The sequence below is a fragment of the Apium graveolens genome, chromosome 3 (genome assembly GCF_009905375.1).
Source record: "Apium graveolens cultivar Ventura chromosome 3, ASM990537v1, whole genome shotgun sequence".
In the NCBI taxonomy this organism is placed as follows: Eukaryota; Viridiplantae; Streptophyta; class Magnoliopsida; order Apiales; family Apiaceae; genus Apium; species Apium graveolens.
The window spans coordinates 276,006,004-276,026,184 of NC_133649.1; the positions used below are offsets into that span (position 1 = coordinate 276,006,004).

The 20,181-nt window shown below is 40.6% G+C and overlaps 2 protein-coding genes and 1 long non-coding RNA gene across 3 annotated transcripts; 2 read left to right on the top strand and 1 right to left on the bottom strand.

Moving 5' to 3' along the window:
- Positions 1-5,478: 5,478 nt before the first annotated feature.
- LOC141713376 (uncharacterized) lies at positions 5,479-7,809 on the top strand. The gene is made up of 2 exons (XM_074516765.1): positions 5,479-5,882; positions 7,140-7,809. The coding sequence occupies exons 1-2, from the start codon at positions 5,626-5,628 to the stop codon at positions 7,552-7,554; spliced, it is 672 nt and encodes a 223-aa protein (XP_074372866.1). The 5' UTR covers positions 5,479-5,625; the 3' UTR covers positions 7,555-7,809.
- A 296-nt stretch (positions 7,810-8,105) lies between these two features.
- Positions 8,106-12,202, bottom strand: LOC141713378 (uncharacterized). The gene is made up of 3 exons (XR_012571945.1): positions 12,067-12,202; positions 11,839-11,982; positions 8,106-9,072 (listed from the first exon to the last, which is right to left on the bottom strand). It is a non-coding gene; the product is annotated as an uncharacterized LOC141713378 (long non-coding RNA).
- Positions 8,323-9,129, top strand: LOC141713377 (uncharacterized). Its single transcript, XM_074516766.1, has 2 exons — positions 8,323-8,558; positions 8,653-9,129. Exons 1-2 carry the CDS (start codon positions 8,323-8,325, stop codon positions 9,062-9,064), a joined length of 648 nt encoding a protein of 215 aa, XP_074372867.1. The 3' UTR covers positions 9,065-9,129.
- Positions 12,203-20,181: the final 7,979 nt, after the last annotated feature.

A 20,181-nucleotide genomic window follows, 5' to 3' on the forward strand; every position in this document is an offset into this window, starting at 1 on the left:
ATAAAGACAAGATGGGTATTAGATACCAGAGTGATTGGCTTTAGTACAAGTGGGAGATTGAAAGGAATATGTCCTAAGTCCAATCATGTATTAGGATTTAGGAATAACTTTTTATATAATCTGTTTTGATTTCATTGATTTTAACAAAAGACTTGTCTTGTTTTTATTACGGGCTCTATCTATTTAAGTGTTTAAATAAGATATACCATAATTTAGAGTAAAGCTTTTTATGGATTATGATGAGATCATAATAGTGAGACCTAAAAAGATGATAACTCTAAACTTAAATAGTTCCTGGTCATAGGATTACTAACTGGTAATTAATAATCCGCAAAGATCGGTACATACTATGCTTGCTTCATTATGAAGGATGTCTGTTCTCATAGACATTTGTGTGGTGACACTATAGCTAGTATGTAGGTGCTTATTATAGAATAAGTTCACTGAACATAACTCGCACAGCTGAACAGCTGATGGAGTTCACTCACGTGTCAGCAGTTGTTCACATAGTGATAGTTGTACAAGTATCCTTAGATTTGAGGTCATCATAGTCATCTTGTGTACACTGAACTATGCTTTGATTTAGTTCTTAGTCTCTAGGGACAATTATTAGGGCTCTTCTGGGTATAGGAATTTGTACACGAAGATAGTGTATGATCAATAAAGGATCTACCCCTTCCAGTGAAGGAAGCGAATGTTCAAGGCATGATCCACTTATGCTAGTTCAGGAATCTCTGGCCAGAGTGTATGAAATTAGAAAAGAGTTTCTAATTTGCATAGAACTACGCATAGTAAATGGTAAGCAAATGATTGAATTAGATAGGCTTGACACGAGATCCATGCCTTGTATTTAATCGGGACATTGTAGGGTAGAAGAAGTTTATTGTACGGTAACTATTCACTGAATAGGTTCTTGGTATTTTAAGCAGTGAATTCATATTATCCGGATAGTCGCGATATGCTGAGAAGTATCCCTCACGATGTAGAATAAATGTGATTAATTAATTAATCATATTTAATAAATTAGAGAATTTATATAAATAATGATAAAATAGTTTTATTATTATTTATTTCTACTACCGGCTTAATATTGAACCTACAGGGTCACACCATAAAAAGAGAATGATTTAATGGTGGAGGAATTAATTAATAATGGCTAATAATTATTTATTTGTGAAATAAATAATTAATTGGAAAATTTAATAATTGATTAAATGAGATTTAATTGATTATAAATTAATTAAGAAAAGTTCTTAATATTATTAAGTAAGGATTTAATTTTTGGAAATTAAATCAAGAGAGAGAATTATTTCTAAAGTGTTTAGAAAAAGGATTAATAATTAAAAGGTGTTTTAATTATTAATGAGAATAATAAATGGGATAATAATAATATTATTTATGGGAAAATTTCAGCTGAAAATTTTGCCTATAAATACACTTTAGACCCTATTTTATTCTAACCCACATCGAACCCGAAAACCCAAAAGGTTTGGAAAACCCAATTCTCTCAACCTCCTTCCTCCTCCTTAACATCGTTTTCTTGGTGGATACCGGTGGAGTGCTTCACACTTGAGGAGCACCTGCTAAGGATCTCTGATCGTTGTCTTCGAATTATTTTTAAAGGTTAGATTCGATCCCTCAAATTTTTATTCACGATTTATATGATTTTATTTGGATTTTATATGTGTAAAAGTGTTTTTCCATGCCCCCGCTGCGTTAAAAATCCAACAGTTTCCACATGGAATCCGCTTCCCTGAAGGTGATATCCATAGATTCTCCCTTGAATATTTTAGGTGGCCGAATCTCCATCCCGTGGACGTCAGTCAATGGTCTAAACCGGGATTCCCTTGCATATCTTTCCAAGGCTCTGTTACTACATTCCATCCCGGGATCTTCTCTGTGTATTGCTCGGATGCTGCCATCCCTGACAAACTTGTTTTCTTCCAGGGTTTCGTTTTTAGATCCCCGAGGGGTACGACCTCCTTCCTCATTTGCTTTGTCAGCACCATTTTTATACCTTATTACTTCTTTCACCACCCATTCACCAAGATATTCTTCCTTTATTAGAGTCTCGATTTCATCTTTTAGCTGCTAACACTCATGGGTGTTGTGTCCGGATGATTCATGGAATTCACAGTACTTCTTCTTATCTTTACTTTTCCAAGATGACAGAGCTCCTTGCTTTCTAAAAAATCCTTTGTTCGTGTTAACTCAAAGATGTGCTCAATCGATGCAGCCAAAGGGGTGTACCCGCTAGTTCTGTTGTCATAGCTTGAGGGAGGGCTTCATTCCCTCCTTACAGTTGCAATATTTACCCGATTCGGGCTTTGATTACTTCTTCGATATCTTAAGATCGGAGATACATCCCTCTTCCTTCCTCTGCCTCTATGGCTTGTTTACAAATCCAGTTGAACCTCTACCAAAGATTGTTCCGTGGCCTTGAATAATTGTGCCAAAGCAAAGACATCTGCCAGAGTAGTCGGATCTTTTTCCTGTAAATATTTCTAGAAATCTAAGACAGCTGCTTGGAACTTGGTTAATAACAAGGTTTTCATTTGGTCCCAGTAAGTGATTACCCCTGGTCCAAGCTTCTGAAACTATTGCTAAACGCTTTCCCTGAAAGTTACCGCAAAGAGTCGGCATCGGGTCAAGTCTGGAACTTGATACACGTCCATCTCTATATTGAATCGACCCAAGAACTCAACAGGATCTGAACTTCCATGGAACCGGAGATCGCTAGTTGTGTTACGATATACGACCTATAACTGAGCCTCTCTTACAGTCGCAGAGAATGGAGAAGGAATTTCGGCCGTTGCCGTTACTCTTCCTTCCAAGTGATTGAGCAGCCTCTTCAGATCATCCACATTAAAAGTTCCCACACCGGGGATAGTCAGCATGTGAAGTTGTGGATCTTGGGGCCGAGGTGGAGGTAACACTACCTAATTTCCACATGGAGGAGCTTGTTGTTAATTAGTGTTCCGGGCATCAGTGTGTCCTCCTCCAGGTATCACTACTACCTCTTGGTTTCACCCATGATCTCCTTCCGAATTTTCTCCTTGACCTCGACCGCGGCCTTGAGGCATCTTGTGATCATAATCCTGGATATCCCTACGACCGTTATCCCCCGCATAATTATCTCTTTCAGCTCGGTCATACGTGCGAGTATCCATATAGCCACGATAGTTATCGCGTCGATATCCATCCAAGTATCTACTTCGGCCTCCGCCTCTTCCCCTCCATTGGGGTTTTCTCTAATGGTCACTTCCATATCCTCGGCCATACCGGTCCATCGATCCAAGAGGAGGAGCTCTCTCATGGTCACGGTGCTGCTCCTGATTCTCAAGGGGATTCAGGGGCACATGTGTTGAACTACGGGGCATCACATCTCCGCGACCGGCTTCTTTCTGCCATTCCAGAAGTAACATCCTTATATCATCATCTCCTAAAGGGATCCCCAAGAGATCCTTCAAAACAACGAAACCTCGTTGCTCATTCGCTGACATAGATTCCGCTTGTCGGCGTTCCTCCGGAGTTCGCCCGGATCGGTGCGGGTGAGTGATTACCCGATTATCTGCCCGCGACACCTCTCGTCCATCTGTATCTTCATCAACGAGTTCAGCGATTGGGGTTGCATCATTGAAGTAAATCAGACGTCACGGCATTATTGCCACGCGCTCGCCTCTGGATTGGCCACGGCCGATCGGAGCATCAGTCATGGGAGCTTTCCCAGATGCATGAGCAAAGTGGTTATGGCGAAGGCCTCTTTTTGTCTTACGTCGCTCCACCGTGCTCAACCTCAAGTCGAAGTTGTTTAAGGCATCGCCCATGCGATAGAGTTGCTCCAACAAATCCGCGTTGCTAATCAGGACTGGCGGTTGGCCACCGACATTCGGGGTGGGATGATTCACCGGAGTAGGAACATAAGGTTCATCATAGCCCTGCTTAGGGCCTCCTTCGGAGCTTTCTCCATCATAAGAACTTCCATCATGATATTGAGACATCTTTCCTCCCAGATCCAGATCTTGATTAGTCTCTCCTTCTAGCACCAATTCGTTGACGGAGGAATTTAGTAGCAACAAAGTTTGGAGTTCGTAGCCGGAAACAAGATCTGTGATGGTGGTTCTTTGTCGGAAAACGTGAACAGTAATTGCCGGATTCTATGAACAGTGTTTGGTATTTGTGATTATTAGTGGCTGAGATTACTTAGGGTTAATAGTGGCTCCTTTGCGCTCTCGCTTCCGACCCCTTGCAATTTTTTTATGTATCCCTATTTATAAGGAATCAAGCCAACGTAGTTCTCGGGGAACAAGAAACCTAATGGGCTTAGATCTCTTGTCCCGAGGCCTAGTAGGAAACCTACTGGAAACCGTCTTCTACTAGCTTTAGGAACGTCCGCCGATGAGGCCCAACCACAAAGGCCCAAGGCTCGTCCATGGCTTCGAGACTTCACGGATAAGGCATCTCCCAGCCAAGGATAACCCTCCGCTACCAGTTGTTTCTATGATCCATAGACGTAGCTATTGTCGTGGTTCACCCCAAATGTTGGACACATTCTTGTCCCCGGGATAAAGAGCCCCTACCAGATTACATGACAAGTGATCCCAAGCTTTTAGGTGCAACGTGCAGGATACTCCGAAGTCTCCCAACGAGGACACCCGTTGACTACAGAGACAGAGCTCCCAAAGTACACACCAGAGTTCACCCCATATCCCCAATAAGGACACTCATTGACTACAGGAAGGGGCCTTCCGTCCAGGCATACCCTTGGAGGTCTCTGACCACATACACCGCCTTCCTGTGGTTGCATTATAGGAAGGAGTTCTTCAATAAAGTACCTTCAACAAATACGTTAGTAATAATAATCTCATTCTTCCTTGAATCATCCAAAGAATCCGTCCAAGTAACCGTGTTGAAGCCTCACCCAAGTCATTCTTCTTCCTAGGGCGCGCCCTAATATCATCCACATGTGAGGGACAAGCTGAGTGAATCTACTCAAATCCTTCTACTCAACAAAGGACGCGCCTCCCTCATCTTGCGAGGGCGCACCTCTAAAACCTATAGGGATTTATCCAACAATTCTTTATAAACTCAAGACGCACCCTCCTTTATTCACATAGCGTGCCTATTCATTTAGATGAAAGGATACTTACCTTATCTTCTCCTTAATTTTAGATACATATATGTCTCAACTTTGACCTGAATAATGTTTATGCCAAATTTCAGGCATAACAATAAGTTTTACGTAACATAAGTTACGAGAAATTAAAAAAGTCAAAAACCTAGAAATAAAAAGTTTGGGTCATGAAAGGCCAAAGATTTTGTGTAATAAATATAAAAAAAATCACATAATTTATTTACTTATATAACATTCTCTAATTTTGCATTTTGCGATATATAGAAAGAAGGAATTCAAATAAAATTCCAGCAGCTCCGGGCTACGTGTATTGCTACAAACCTGTGGCCAAGAAGTATTCCAGCACCACAATATTTCTACAAAATTACCCGGAAAGATAAATCCCAACAAATTGTGTGAACGATACAGAATTACAGATTCGTCTATATTACGAGGGGGTGAGCATTTTTTAGCTGGAGAGTCCAAAACTCAGATAACAAGAAAGAAAGAAGATGGGTGTTTTTAGTTTGTTCAAGTTATCAGTACTGGTGAACCTACTCTCCGGGTCGGAGTTGGGGTTGTTTCCGGCGAGTGAACATGTGGGTTTGGTGGTTCCACCTTCATGTGGACGAATAGAGTGCCCCATTTACGATGTGATACATGTGGGTGATGAGTTTGAAATAAGACGATACAATTCAAGCATGTGGTCTTCTACTTCTCCTATTGAGGATATTTCACTTGTTGAAGCTACCAGAACTGGTTTCTTGCAGTAAGTCTCTCTCTCTCTCTCTCTCTCTCTCCGCCTCTCCCTCTCCCTCTCCCTCTCCCTCTCCCTCTCCCTCTCCCTCTCTCCCTCTCTCTCCCTCTCCCTCTCTCTCCCTCTCCGTCTCTCCCTCTCTCCGTCTCTCTCTCTCTCCGTCTCTCTCCCTCCCTCTCCCTCTCTCTCTCTGTTTTGCTGATTTTTCATATCCTTAGGGTATTATAATCTTAAATTTGTTAGTAATAATCTCTATTTATCAATAGCTGGTTGGTTTTTAGTGTTAAAAACTTGTGTAGTGACTTGTGTTTAACGGAACAATGTCAAAGACTAAAAATTGAGCTTGTCTAGCTAGAGCTGGTAATTTACAAGTAAGTTGAATATTATAGGATTTTTGGCCAGGAGATTTTGCCTTGCAAGCTCCATTACAATTTACAGCAATGAAACATGCGAATGTTGATCCCCGTAATTTAACTGAAACAATAGTGAAGTATGCTAATCCTTTGAGGTTGTTTAGACGCATTACAATGATTAGTTGGATTGTTCATGGGAATGAGAATATGGGGAGATGGGAGTGCGAATAATCAAGAATTGATCTTTAGGGATAAGTGCGGAATGATTACCCAGTTAATTTGAATGAGCTCTTCCCTACAAACCAATTAATCCCTCTCAAGTGCACACTAACAAATGGGAATTACATTCCGACCTAAATTCTACACAAGTAGCCCACTTTCTTCCAATATTTATCGTGTCAATATGATCTTCTAATATTGAGTACAACTTACTTATGGTAGTACTAAACATGTATTTCTTCAGTCGTAAATCTCTGTATTTAAAATTCATTTTTTTCCCAATTACCCCTTGCAGGTTTATAATTATCTAGCTCTATTATACACAATTTCTTCATTTGAATTTACTTTTTAACTTTTTATGATCATATCAATCTCGTATTGCTCCGTTTATTCCACAAAAGATTAATGTCACTAGTAAATTAGTACTTGTTACACAAAATAGTATAGCTACTTTATTGATGGTATGATATACACAACGTCCTCTGGTTTGAGATCATGTTTTCACTGGGTGATTGTTATGCTATCAGTTGCTACCACAACCTCTCTTCTTTTTCGGGGAAAATTTAAAAAAATAATCTTTTATAACAAATGACTTTCGGTGAAATAGATACAGTACTGTCATCCAGTTGTCTGCTGAAACAAATTGTCATTTCTGTATTGTGAATCATTGTAGATTAATAACTCTCTTTCTTTACAGGCTATTCAGTTACATCCTAGGGAAAAACAACTATCAAGAGAAAATAGAGATGACAGCTCCGGTGCTTACTGAAGTATCACCAAGTGATGGACCCTTCTGTGCTTCCTCATTTATCGTGAGCTTTTATCTCCCAAAGAAGAACCAAGCCAATCCACCTCCAGCAAAGGGCCTGCATACCCAAAAATGGGGAACAACGTATGTAGCTGTAAGGCAATTTGGAGGATTTGTAGTAGATTCAAGTGTTGGAGAGGAAGCTGCTGCCTTATACAGCAGTATTTCCGGCACTACCTGGGCAGCTGCTATTGAGAAAAGTCATGCAGGGGAGACCACTACGACTTATACAGTTGCACAGTACAATTCCCCATTTGAATTCTCTGGCAGAGTGAATGAAATATGGTTGTCATTCAATCTGTAAGATCGAGTTGCAATATAAGAATAAAAATGCTGAGAGAATTGATGGTGATGAGCACTGCTAGATGAATTTTGCAGAGATGTCAAGCTGAAGTCGAAGTCAAGCAGCACTCGAGCTAACATTGTACTGTTTGATTGTGAATTTTCCTTCATTGTACTGTTTACTATTAGCGAACTCCTCATTTACGTGAATATATAATGAGACGTTGAGATGAGCCTCTTTTACGAGGCTCTTAATAGTAATTGACTTTTCATGGTACTCTTGCCAAATACGAATGCAAGTGTTAGAGCATGTTCCGTAATGCTGAACCTACATACAGCTCCTTCAACTTTTTTACTGAAAAAATTAAATATAATTGTGTATTATGTTCAATAGTATACTTGTTCATTTTTGAGGCTACGTTCTAATTGCATATTAATGAAAATATAATAGAGCTGGTTTGAAAGCGGAAACAACTTTTGGAGATTGGCCAATTGATTTCATTCTCATTTGGAAATTTCATCAAGTTCATTGAATGTTTGTTATACTGAGATATAAACGTCAAACCCCGTGACTACTTGAGATATACTTGATATTATAGATTGATTGACAAAAGATAGAGTTAACTAGTTACGGATATCAACTTCTTGACTTCAGAGACGAAATTAAATCATAAACTGACAAAATTTGTGCCAATAAAAGTAGGCATGGCTTGCAGCTTCATTGTGCTACTAAGTTCTTCTACAATCACTTTCAAGAAGACAATCAAAATTCTGTCGTCCCCTTCCAAAGATGAATGCTTGCAAGTTGATGTGCGCGTCACTTCTCCTGAGCATTATAGTTTTAGACAGAGTTGTAGCGAGTCCACCACCACCTTGTAACCGTCTAGAGTGTCCGACTTACAGTCTAATTGACTCCGGACCAGAAGGCGCTTACGAAATCCGGAAATACACTGACATTGTGCTCATTACAACTTCTCCAATCCAAGGTGAAGGATTTCTTCAAGCTACACATTCCGGTTTCAGCAAGTAAGAACTGTGTCCCTCTTATCTCGTAAGTTACATTTACTCTAACCTTAATTTGTTCAACTACAAATTAACTTATCCATGCTCTGTTTTGTAGGCTACTTGTATACATTCTAGGTAAAAATGACCAGGGGCAAAGAATAGAGATGGCAGCTCCAGTAGTTACCCAAGTCTCATTATCAGGATCAGAAGCAGTGTATGCTGTGAGCTTTTACATTCCCAAGAAATTTCACGCTAATCCGCCATTACCAACAGATGAAAGCCTCAAAATCCAAAGAATCCCAACAACTTATGCAGCTGTTAAGCAATTTAAAGGATTTGTATCAGACACTAATGTCGTAGATGAAACTAATGCTTTGATCAAAAGTCTTACCGGGACCAAATACATGGCAGCCATCAACAAATCTTGCGGTGGTGATCCAGCACATAATTACTTTGTTGGGCAGTATAACGCTCCGTTCGAGCTTTTTGACCGAACCAATGAAATCTGGTTGGTTTTCCAAATGTAAACACATAACTGTAGTGTAAAATCACAAAAAAATGATATGAAAAATAATTATATGATTTATGGTTTTGTTGTTTGTCATATTCATAAAAACCTGCCTTTTGGATATGACAGTGTGCCTCAGTAGCACCTACTGTTTAACAGAAACCAAAATTCCAAACGAAGTATAAACTACTAAAGCTAAAAACAGGGCTTGAACACTAATCGTAGACATGATCTACAAAATACAAGAAAATTTGTCACTGCAAGATATGTATTATGTGCCTCCTTTTCAACAAAATGTTGAAAATGTTATGAAGACCCGGTTTCAACTACCTAATTACTCATCTAATCACTTGTAATACACATCAAAATTTACAATGATTAGAAGTTTGAGAAGGAGCATCTTCGCAGTTGTCCTCATCTCCTACATAAACATAAGGGAGATCTTACTGAAGGTGCATTATAATGCTTCCTGTCTTCTCCAATATGCAATCTTCATTCAGGAGATTGAGTTGAGAGTAGGGAATCGAAAATAAACCCATTATGCACTGAAGCATATCTTTTGTGAGATTTACTGCTGTCATAACTGCAACATGATACAGTTCTATGGGAGGAATACTCCGGCACATATACTGTGTTAAATATCGAGGACAGAGGATCCATATTGCTTCCATCAGCACAATCCACCGTGCTGAAGGAGTCACGAGTACTCTCAGTGGTGAAGGATGCGTCATCTGAGCTGGTAAAAATGGACCAGTCACTTGAGTTGGCATCTAAGAACTCCAGTCATTTGCCTCCTTCAGTTCATGCTTCAGTATCTCAACATGAGCTTCTAGTAGAACCCAATACTTATGCTGAAGCAAGTTTAGATCCCAGATGGCAAGATGCTATGAATAAAGAGCTGTTAGCACTTCATCAGAATAAGACATGGGAGTTAGTTTCCTTGCCCACAGGAAAGAAACCAATTGGTTGTAAGTGGGTATACAAAATCAAATGCAAGGCAGATGGAAGTATAGAAAGATTCAAAGCACGTTTAGTGGCAAAGGGTTATAATCAGAAATGGGGAATTGATTTTGTGTAAACATTTTCACCTGTGGTCAAAATGACAACTGTTAGATGCCTTCTTGCTATAGCTGCTCATAAAGGTTGGAAATTGTTTCAACTAGATGTCAATAACGCTTTCCTCCATGGTGATCTGCAAGAGGAAGTGTATATGCTGGTGCCTCCTAGAATGCCAAATCCTCATCAAAAGGTCTGCAGATTAATTAAATCTCTCTATGGTTTAAGACAAGCATCCAGACAATGGTTTTCTAAGCTGGTTAGTGAATTGCTGTATATAGGTTATACTCAATCCAAAAATGATTACTCTTTGTTCATCAAGAAACAAGCTGACCTGATCACTATAGTTGCCGTTTATGTTGATGATATCATCCTTACTGGGAATGATAATCACAACATTAACAATTTAAAGGTTCATCTTGATAAGGTGTTTAACATCAAGGATTTGGGCTTTCTGAGTTATTTTCTGGGGTTAGAGATTGGTTATCTTTCTACCGGAATTTCTTTGACACAAAAGAAGTTCACTACTAAACTCTTGCAAGCTGCTGGTATTACTGATTCTAAATCTGTTGTCACCCCTCTACCATTACATCTCAAACTTCAAGCTGATGAAGGTGATCTCTATCATGATCCATCACACTACAGGTGTTTAGTTGGTAAACTGAATTTTCTCACACATACTCGACCAGATTTATCATTTACAGTACAACATCTCAGTCAGTTCCTCAAATCACCTCGAATACCACATTTTCAGGCCTTATCGCATGTTCTCAAATATGTAGCTTCTACTATCGGTCAGGGAATTCTTTTAAAAGGGAACGAACAATTAACTCTGCAAGCTTTCTCTGATTCAGATTGGGGTGCATGTCTTAATACTCGTCGTTCTATCTCTGGTTATATCTTACTACTTGGTAACTCTCCTGTTAGTTGGAAATCCAAGAAACAAAGCGTAGTTTCTAAAAGTTCTTCTGAAGCCGAATATCGATCCATCTCTGCTGCTGCTTCTGCAGTGACTTGGGTGGTTCGCTTACTCGAAGAGTTAGGTATCACCAACCTCAAACCTGTCACTCTTCATTGTGACAACTAGAGTGCTATCCACATTGCTAAGAATCCAGTTCATCACGAACGCACAAAGCATATTGAAATTGATGTTCATTTCATAAAAGATAAAATTCTCGAAGGCCTTTTACAGATCACTTATCTGCCTACTACTTCTCAGTTGGCTGATGTCTTCACTAAGATTCTTCCTTCTGCACATTTTAAGGATCTTCTTGACAAACTTGGCATGACTTCTACTCTGCCTCGTTTGAGGGGGGATGTTGATATATGTGACCACCTCACGACTACGTCAGCTTCTACAGACCTCACTTCTACATCAGCTTATGTCAGCAAAGAATCACCCAAAATTCTGTTATAACAGAATACAAGTGACAGCTCACAAACAGCTCAACACAAGATGCTGCTTGTAGCTTCTGAATCCGCACAACTGTGATACATATATAATCAATAGACTAGTCTATAGTTTTAGTCAGTTTTTAGTCATCTCCTTCTCTCAATACTTACTCAACAAGAAATATAAACAAGTAATGCTAGTAATGAAACAAGTTTGTAATCAGTAGATAAGCTTGAACATTGGATATTGTATGAAGCTTTAATGGAGATTGTGAAGATACTACATATTCAGAATTGTATTACTAATGTCGTAGATGAAACTAATGCTTTGATCAAAAGTCTTACCGGGACCAAATACATGGCAGCCATCAACAAATCTTGCGGTGGTGATCCGGCACATAATTACTTTGTTGGGCAGTATCACTCTCCCTTCTTGCTTATTGACCGAACCAATGAAATCTGGTTGCTTTTCCAAATGTAAACACATAACTGTAGTGTAAAATCACAAAAAAAATGATATGAAAAATAATTATATGATTTATGGTTTTGTTTGTCATATTCATAAAAACCTGCCTTTTGGATATGACAGTGTGCCTCGGTAGTACCTACTGTTTAACAGAAACCAAAATTCCGAAAGACTTCTCCAATATACAATTTTCATTCAGGAGATTGAGTTGAGAGTAGAGAATCAAAAATAAACCCATTCTGCACTGAAACATATCTTTTGTGAGATTTACTGCTGTCATAACTGCAACATGATACAGTTCCATGGGCCCGGACTCAATTATTAGGGCCCAGACCCAATATTAGGCCCAACAAGCTAATAAGACCCAGTTGACTCTACTATAAACAGAAGGGAGTATTACTTGTAAAAAGGTTGGCAATTTAGACTAGGGATATATATTTAGGTTCAACAGTGGCGCTAGAAGGAGGGGACTGATCTTCAGTCATTTTCTATGCCAGAAAGTAGTCCAAGTCACCAGAGGGAGAAGGGAGCAGCATAGCTCTCACCGCGAAATCAAGCTCCATCAATAATGGAGGTGAAAAGCGTATATAAAAAAGCAGATCTCAAGTCTAAATCGATGATGCAGCCTCAAACCCTACTATTCGACCGGAAGGATGCTATCTCGGTGGAGAGGCCAACTCAATCGGACCCGGTTTATCGGAAAAAAATGACCAAAACGCCGTGATAGAACTCTGATTGAAGCCTCGACGGGACAAAAAGTCCTGTCCAGTGATATGCGCCTTCATCTCGACAAAAAATAGCGTCATAAAAGCAAGGAGAAGGATGATGAAGACGTACTTGTTCAAGATGATGAAGATGAGGAGCTGAGAATGTATGAAAAAGAGCGAAGGCTTTTAACTGAAAAAATCAGGCGTGAGAAAGAGATACTGCATCTCCACCGCGAGTTTTCCGAAGTCTCATAGGATCGCAGGTCTCTAGAACATCAAACTACGGAGTATGACTCCACATGGCTCCCTTCTAAGCAGTCAACCTTTTCAGAGTACGAGGAATCGACAGGATCCCTCTATTCTAAAAGAAAAAAAGAGAAAGAAGAGGCAGACGATATTTCTGAAGATGATGAAAGTTTCCATTCAGCCTCGAAGCGTCAGCAAACATCGAAGTTATCAAAGTTGGCAGATGACTTATCCTTGATCAAGAATTACATTCGAACTCAGAGTGGAGGTATCGAAGTTGCTTCAGAAAGTCCTCTATCAGTAAAAATTGAGAACGCTAAAATTAACAGAGATTTGAAGGTTCCTCCTATTGAGTCGTTCGATGGATCTTCGGACCCATCGGACTTTATTAATCTATTTGATGGTTAGGATAGATTTTTTCGGACACTCTGAGGTAGTCCGATGTCATTTCTTCTCTACTTGCCTGAAGGGAACAGTCTTGAATTAGTTTAATAACCTTCAACCTCGATCAATTGATTCCTGGTCAATTTTGAAAAGTGAGTTCAGAACTCGCTTCTCAAGTAATAAAAAAAGGCGGAAAAATCAAAGCATCACTCATTACAGTCTATCAAAGATCGAACGAGAGCTTGCGAGCATACTTGACGCACTTTAGAGCACATATAGCCGAGATTATTGACTTGGCCGACCCTTTGGCTGTCAATTATCTCATAGCTGGTATTGACCGGACAAGACATAGTCAATTGCTCGAAGGGCTCTTCGAGAAGGAGCCCAAAACATTGCAGATGGCTATTAAGATTATTGAGCATATATTAACCCTTCAAGAGGCTGTGGGAAGCATCCAGCATTCCAGGTCTCCAAAAATCCAACAAAGCCGAAGTCCGCGAAGATCCAAAGATTTTGAAAAGAGAGGTCTTCGAAGTCCTCGACAACGAGAAAGGCCTCATAGTTCCAGAACCTCGCATGCATCTCCAACACTTCGATCATATCAGAGGAGTCATGACGTCGTTCCCCATACTACATCACAGCGAGATAGTAAGAGGTGGGACCCAGATAGTAAAGATACTCGAGAGGCCACGAAGCTCAATACAGAAAAAATCTGTTATCTTGGCTGTTCTCAAAGCCGATCCATCATATAGACCCCCGAGTCCTATGAACCCAAACAGGCCTCCTAGCAACAAATACTGTGAGTATCATGAGGACACGGGCCATGAAACAGAACATTGTTTCCAGCTCACTAACCTCATTGAAGATAAGATTCGTTCTGGACACCTAGCTCACTATATGGACGACAATCATTCTCGAAGGAGCTTTCACCGTGATCCCGATAGGGTCATTGATGTAATCTTAGGAGGATATTCAGCAGGCGGATCCTCCAACAACTCAAAGAAGTTATATGCCAGGGATGTGTGTTGAATAAACTCCAAACGACCTCATAGAAATCCAACACCGGTCATTTCTTTCTCCGATAGCGACTATTCAGGTGACATCATTGAGGATCATCAAGACACTCTGGTTATCACAACAACAGTAGGAACAAACACAGTTAAGAAAATCCTGGTGGATAATAGGAGTGCAGTTGATATATTATATTACAGCGCATACTCAAGAATGAAGTTAAGGGATAGGAAGCTCTACACGGCGAAAGGAACGCCACTTTATGGCTTCACGGGTAATGAAGTAAAACTTGTCGGTGTAATAGATCTGCCAATGCTCTTTGGTTCTCCGCCATGCCAAATTCGGCGAATAGTCAAGTTTCATGTAGTTAATGCAATCTCAAGCTTTAACGCCATAATATGGAGGACCACTATAGGCCCTCTCAAGGCGATCATATCTATCGCTCACTTAAAAATGAAATTTCCTACGAAATTCGGGGTTGGAGAGGTCTGTGGAGATCAGAAGATCTCGCGACAGTGCCACCTAGGCAATTCCATTCCCAAAAAACACAATTTACGACCTCCAGAGGTCCATCAGATCGTGGAGGTCGACCCTAGGGAGATCATTGAAATCCCTAAACAAAGTAGTTGTGAACCAAATGAAGACTTGGAAGAGGTGGAGCTCTTTGATCCGCCTCGGGGCAAAAAAATCCAGATAGGCGCTAAACTCTCACTGACAAAGAGCAGTTGACAAAAACACTCCAAAGCTTCGCTGACATCTTTGCATGGAATCCCATAGACATGCCAGGGATCCCAGAGCAGGTAGCACTTCATAGAATGAATATTTCATCGGAGGCTCGCCCTGTTAGACAGAAGAGAAGAGTGTTTTCAACAGAAAAGCAAGAGGCTATAGATATCGAGATTGATAGGCTTCTCGAGGCAGGATTCATCAAAGAGGTTCAGTTTCCTCGTTGGATCGCTAATGCTGTCTTGGTCAAGAAAAGCAACGGCAAGTGGAGAATGTGCGTAGATTACTCAGATGTGAATAGGGCCTGCCCAAAGGATTTCTATCCTTTACCTAACATAGATCAGCTCATCGATTCAATGGCGGGTCACGAAATGTTGTCTTTCATGGACACTTTCGCAGGCTACAATCAAATTAAATTAGCCAGTGAAGACCAAGACGATACTGCTTTCATAACTCACAAATGAGTCTTCACATACAAGGTCCTCCCTTTCGGCTTACTCAACACAGGGGCAACTTTCTGAGAAAACCATGGATACAATCTTTGCTCCCCAGATTGGTCGCAACATCCAAATTTATGTCGATGACATGATCGTCAAAGCCTCGGATCATATAGAAGACCTCTTAAAAACCTTCACGAGGATCCGCGATAATAATATGCGCCTCAATTTGAATAAGTGTTCCTTCAGCTTGACGGGAGGAAAGTTTTTGGGGTATCTCCTAACAAATCGAGGCATAGAGGCGGATCCAGCACAAATCAAGGTAATTCAAGAGTTGCCAGCTCCAAAGTCCCTAAAAGATCTTCAACGCCTCACAGGCTCCATTGTTGCGTTGCGTCGACTTATTCCCCAATCCTCTAAAAAATGTCTACCAATGTTTGAGACCATCAAGACGGCCTCAAGATCAAACAAGTTTGTATGGAGCGAGGACTGTGAGGCAAGTCTTAAAAGCACCAATGATTTTTTAACTTCACCACCAATACTGACAAAAGCTTCTCCTTGTGAACCCCTCAAAATTTACTTATCTTCGACGACATCCACAGTAGCTTCGATTTTGATAAAAGACGAGGCGTCGGAGCAACGTCCCGTCTACTTCGTCAGTCATATGCTAAAAGATGCAGAACTTTGCTACTCAAAAGTTGAAAAACTCATCTTCGCCTTAATCATCTCCAGTCGTAAATTACGACACTACTTCCAAGGGCGATTGATCAGCGTAATGACTGACCAACCACTTCATAAGATCCTTCACAGACCAGATATGTCAGGAAGAATGGCAGCATGGACCATCAAACTAAGTCAGTTTAACATCGAATTCATTCCAAGAACCTCAACAAGGTCTCAGGCTTTGTTGGATTTTATGGTTGAATGCAATTTTCCATCAACAAATGACAAGAAATCCTCTTTGAAGGTTAACAGAGGTTCGTGGACCTTGTTCACAGACGGATCCTAGACTTCTACATTAGGAGGAGCCGGAATAATCCTCACAAGCCCCGAAGGTTTCGAAATTCGATAAGCTGTTAAATTTCAGTTCAAAGCCACAAATAACGAGGCAGAATACGAGGCTATCATTGCAAGCCTTCGACTAGCTCAAAGCCTGAAGGTTAAAGATATCGAAATATTTTCTGACTCCCAACTCGTGGTTAAGAAGATAAGGGGGAGTACAAAATTTTGAATGAAAGCATGGTTGCGTATGCAAACATTGATAAGGGATTTTTGGATACCATAACCTCATGGACTCTGAGCTTCATAGACAGATCGGAGAATCAATGGGCTGACTCCCTTTCCAAGCTCACAGCCTCAAGCACAGGGCCCTGACGACTCCAATCTACATCGTGGCCCTTGCAGCCCCATCTATAACAAATGACTCCTCGGACATAAATTGTGTCAATTCCATTCAGGATTGGAGAACTCCATTAATACAATTCATCCATGGAACCCTGCCAGAGATGAGCGATAATGAGAAAAGGAAAATATCCTTTAAAGCTCAAAATTACTGCATAGAGAATAATTAACTTTATACAAGATCGTTAACAGAGCCATTGCTTAAGTGTGTTGGAAAGGATGAAGCAGAGCAAGCTATGGTCGAGGTCCATACGGGCATCTGTGGAAAACACTTAGCCGGTAAGAATCCCGCCCTCAAACTCATGAGGTACGGATTCTATTGTCCAACCATGCGAAAAGATTGACAAGATTTTACCAAGAGGTGTGGACCATGCCATCTTTATAGTCCAATAGCTCGTAAACCTCCCACTGCACTTACCTCGGTAACTTTGCCCTGTCCCTTCTATATGTGGGGAATGGACCTCGTGGGCCCGTTACCAAAGAGCTCGGGACATAAAAGATTCATCACTGTGGGCATTGACTATCATACCAAATGGGTCGAAGCCAAAACATTGGCTCGTATCAGAGAAATAGATGCCATCAACTTCTTTATGAAAAACATATTGTTCCGCTTTGGAGTGCCAAGAGCAGTTGTCACGGACAATGGCACCCAGTTCGTAGGAAACGGTATTGAAAAAACCTTTGAACAACTAAAGATTCAACACTTCAAGGCGTTAGTGGCGTACCCTCAATGTAACGTCCAAGTGGAAATTACCAACAAAGCAATTCTCCAAGGGATAAAAAAGAGACTCGCAGAGGCTGAAAGACTGTGGGTCGATGAAATCCCCAACGTCTTGTGGAGTTATCGGACGACCCCAAGAACTTCTACAGGGCAAATTCCCTTCAAAATGGCATATGGTACAGAGGTAGTCCTTCTCATCGAGGTGAGCTTAGATTCCACCAGACTTCAACACTTCGATGCTGAGAAATCCTCTGAGGGTTTGCGCCTAAATTGCGACCTTGTTGAAGAGCTCAGGGACTCAACTCATCTCAGATTGGCAAAATATCATAAAAGGACAGCAAAGTACTTCAACTCCAAAATAAAACCAAGAAAGTTCGAAGTCAATGACCTCGTCCTAAGAGAAGCAGCGGTTTCAAAGCCCAATAGTGTCGGTAAGCTCTCAGCCCCGTGGGAAGGGCCCTACATGATAACAAAAATCATTAGACCGGGCACCTTTATTCCCGCCCTCCTCGATGGGTCTCCAATACCAAACACTTGGAATGCAATACACCTCAAGAAATTCTACCAGTGAAATCAATCTCAAACTCCCAACAAGACTGAAAAATATCTAAGTTATGTTAAGTTATGTTTCTTAAAATTAAAATCGCCATGAGGACTCGTAATTCTGTGAGCTCCCGAGGCTCTCAATGTCTACAAACGTTGAAAGTTTCCATTTTCAAGATCAATCAAATCTCCATCCGAAAAGATCAAAATCTCCAAAAGATAAAAGTTGTAAGCTTTCGAAAATTAAAAAACAAGAAGATTTAAGGAAGAAAGAGAAAAGAACCCTAAGTTATGTTAAATTATGATTTTTAAGAAAAACTGTCGCGAGGATGTATAATTATTGCGAGACCCCAAGGCCTCGTACCTATGCAAACATCGAAAGTGCTCAGTTCCAAAAGTAATGAAATTTTCTTTCGCCAAAATCAAAGAGTTTCAGTTATAAAGGGTATAAACTTTCACCAATGAAAAATAGTCAAGACAGAAACCTTTAAAAGAAAAAAAGAAGAAGACAAAACTTAGGGTTTCTTTGCAAAAGAAACCTATGAAATAGAGACAAGCTCAAAAGAAGCACATCAAACCGCATTGCCAAGACATTGCAAAACTATAAGGGTTAAAACCTGGAAAAAAATCCTTTTCGATAAAGTCAAGATCTACTTGTAAGGAGTCTACAAAAACCTCAAGCACCACATTCGAAGAAGCTCAAAATTCACATAGAATATTTTTAATATCAAAGCGACAAGGCCCCAGCTGCACAAAATTATAAGAGCAACACAAGGTAGCTAGTTCAAAAATTATCTAAAGGTAAAACAACAGCATCCGAGAATAAACCAAGTTCGAAACCAAAAATCCAAAAGTTACATAAAAGTCATCTGGACATATCCATGCAAGCAAATAAAATTGATAAGCTAAGAACCATCAACATTGGGACTAGGGGCCACTAGAGGAACACTCACGACCTCGCGAATCTACCCATGCTCCTCCTTCAGGTAGTTCTCCCATTTATCCTGATTAACATCTAGGCCATGAGCACTAATCCTTTTCCAACATTCGCTATATCCCTCCTCAAAAAGCTACAGGGACTCTTCCTCCAACAACGCCAGGTTGTTCTTCACTTTGTCAAGCTCCGCCTTCAAAGAGTCCCTAACAGCAACAACCGCTTGAAGCTCAATGTCATACTCCCCCTTCAGCTTCGCAATCTTCCCCTCGGCCTCGGCTACAACAAGCACTTCCTTTTTCACAGAAAGGGACAAACTGTTGCACTCGTCCAACAAATTAGCATTATCTTTCAACAAGCTTGATATCTTCGACGAGTTCGTCTCACGCTCGTGAGTAATCTCAACAAGTTGGGCATCCAGGCCTCTCTTAGCTCTCTGCAACTCCGCAAAATCAGCTCGAAGCCTATCAACTTCACCAACGTCGCAACTCAACATTTCAACTCCGAATTTTTCAAGTTCAGAAACAATCTAAAAAAACAACAAAGATAAACAAAAGTGAAAACACATTAGCTGCCATGCAAGTATAAACAGTAAGAAAGTCTACACTGCAGTAAATACGATGAAGCAATACATGTATAAAATAGGAGGAAGAAATAAGGAACTAACCTTTATAGCATACTCCTTGCAAGTATCAATAGACCTGGGCGCCTCGGGCTTTGAAGCCGCAGCAACAACAATATTAGTTCCAACAGTCTCCTTACCCTTTCCAACAACTTTATCAACAGAACCACCACCACCACTAGCAATCGAGTCAACATTCTTATTCAAAGAAGTATAAGGAGAAACCTTACCACTATCCTCCAAAAGCACAACCTTCACTGAATCCTTGTGTTTTTTATGATGATGAAAACGAGATGAACTGTGCTCACGGTGCCTCTTCCGCTCTTTCAAGGTCGGGACTATCTTGGCGATAGTCACCTCAGCTTCGGAACACTTCGACGAGTCACCAACGGGAACGACAATAGAAGTTCAATCAGCTCCATCACTTCCCATACCGTCGCCTTCAGCTTTAGAAACACCAGCACTCAACTTCTTCTTTGCAAGAAGCTTC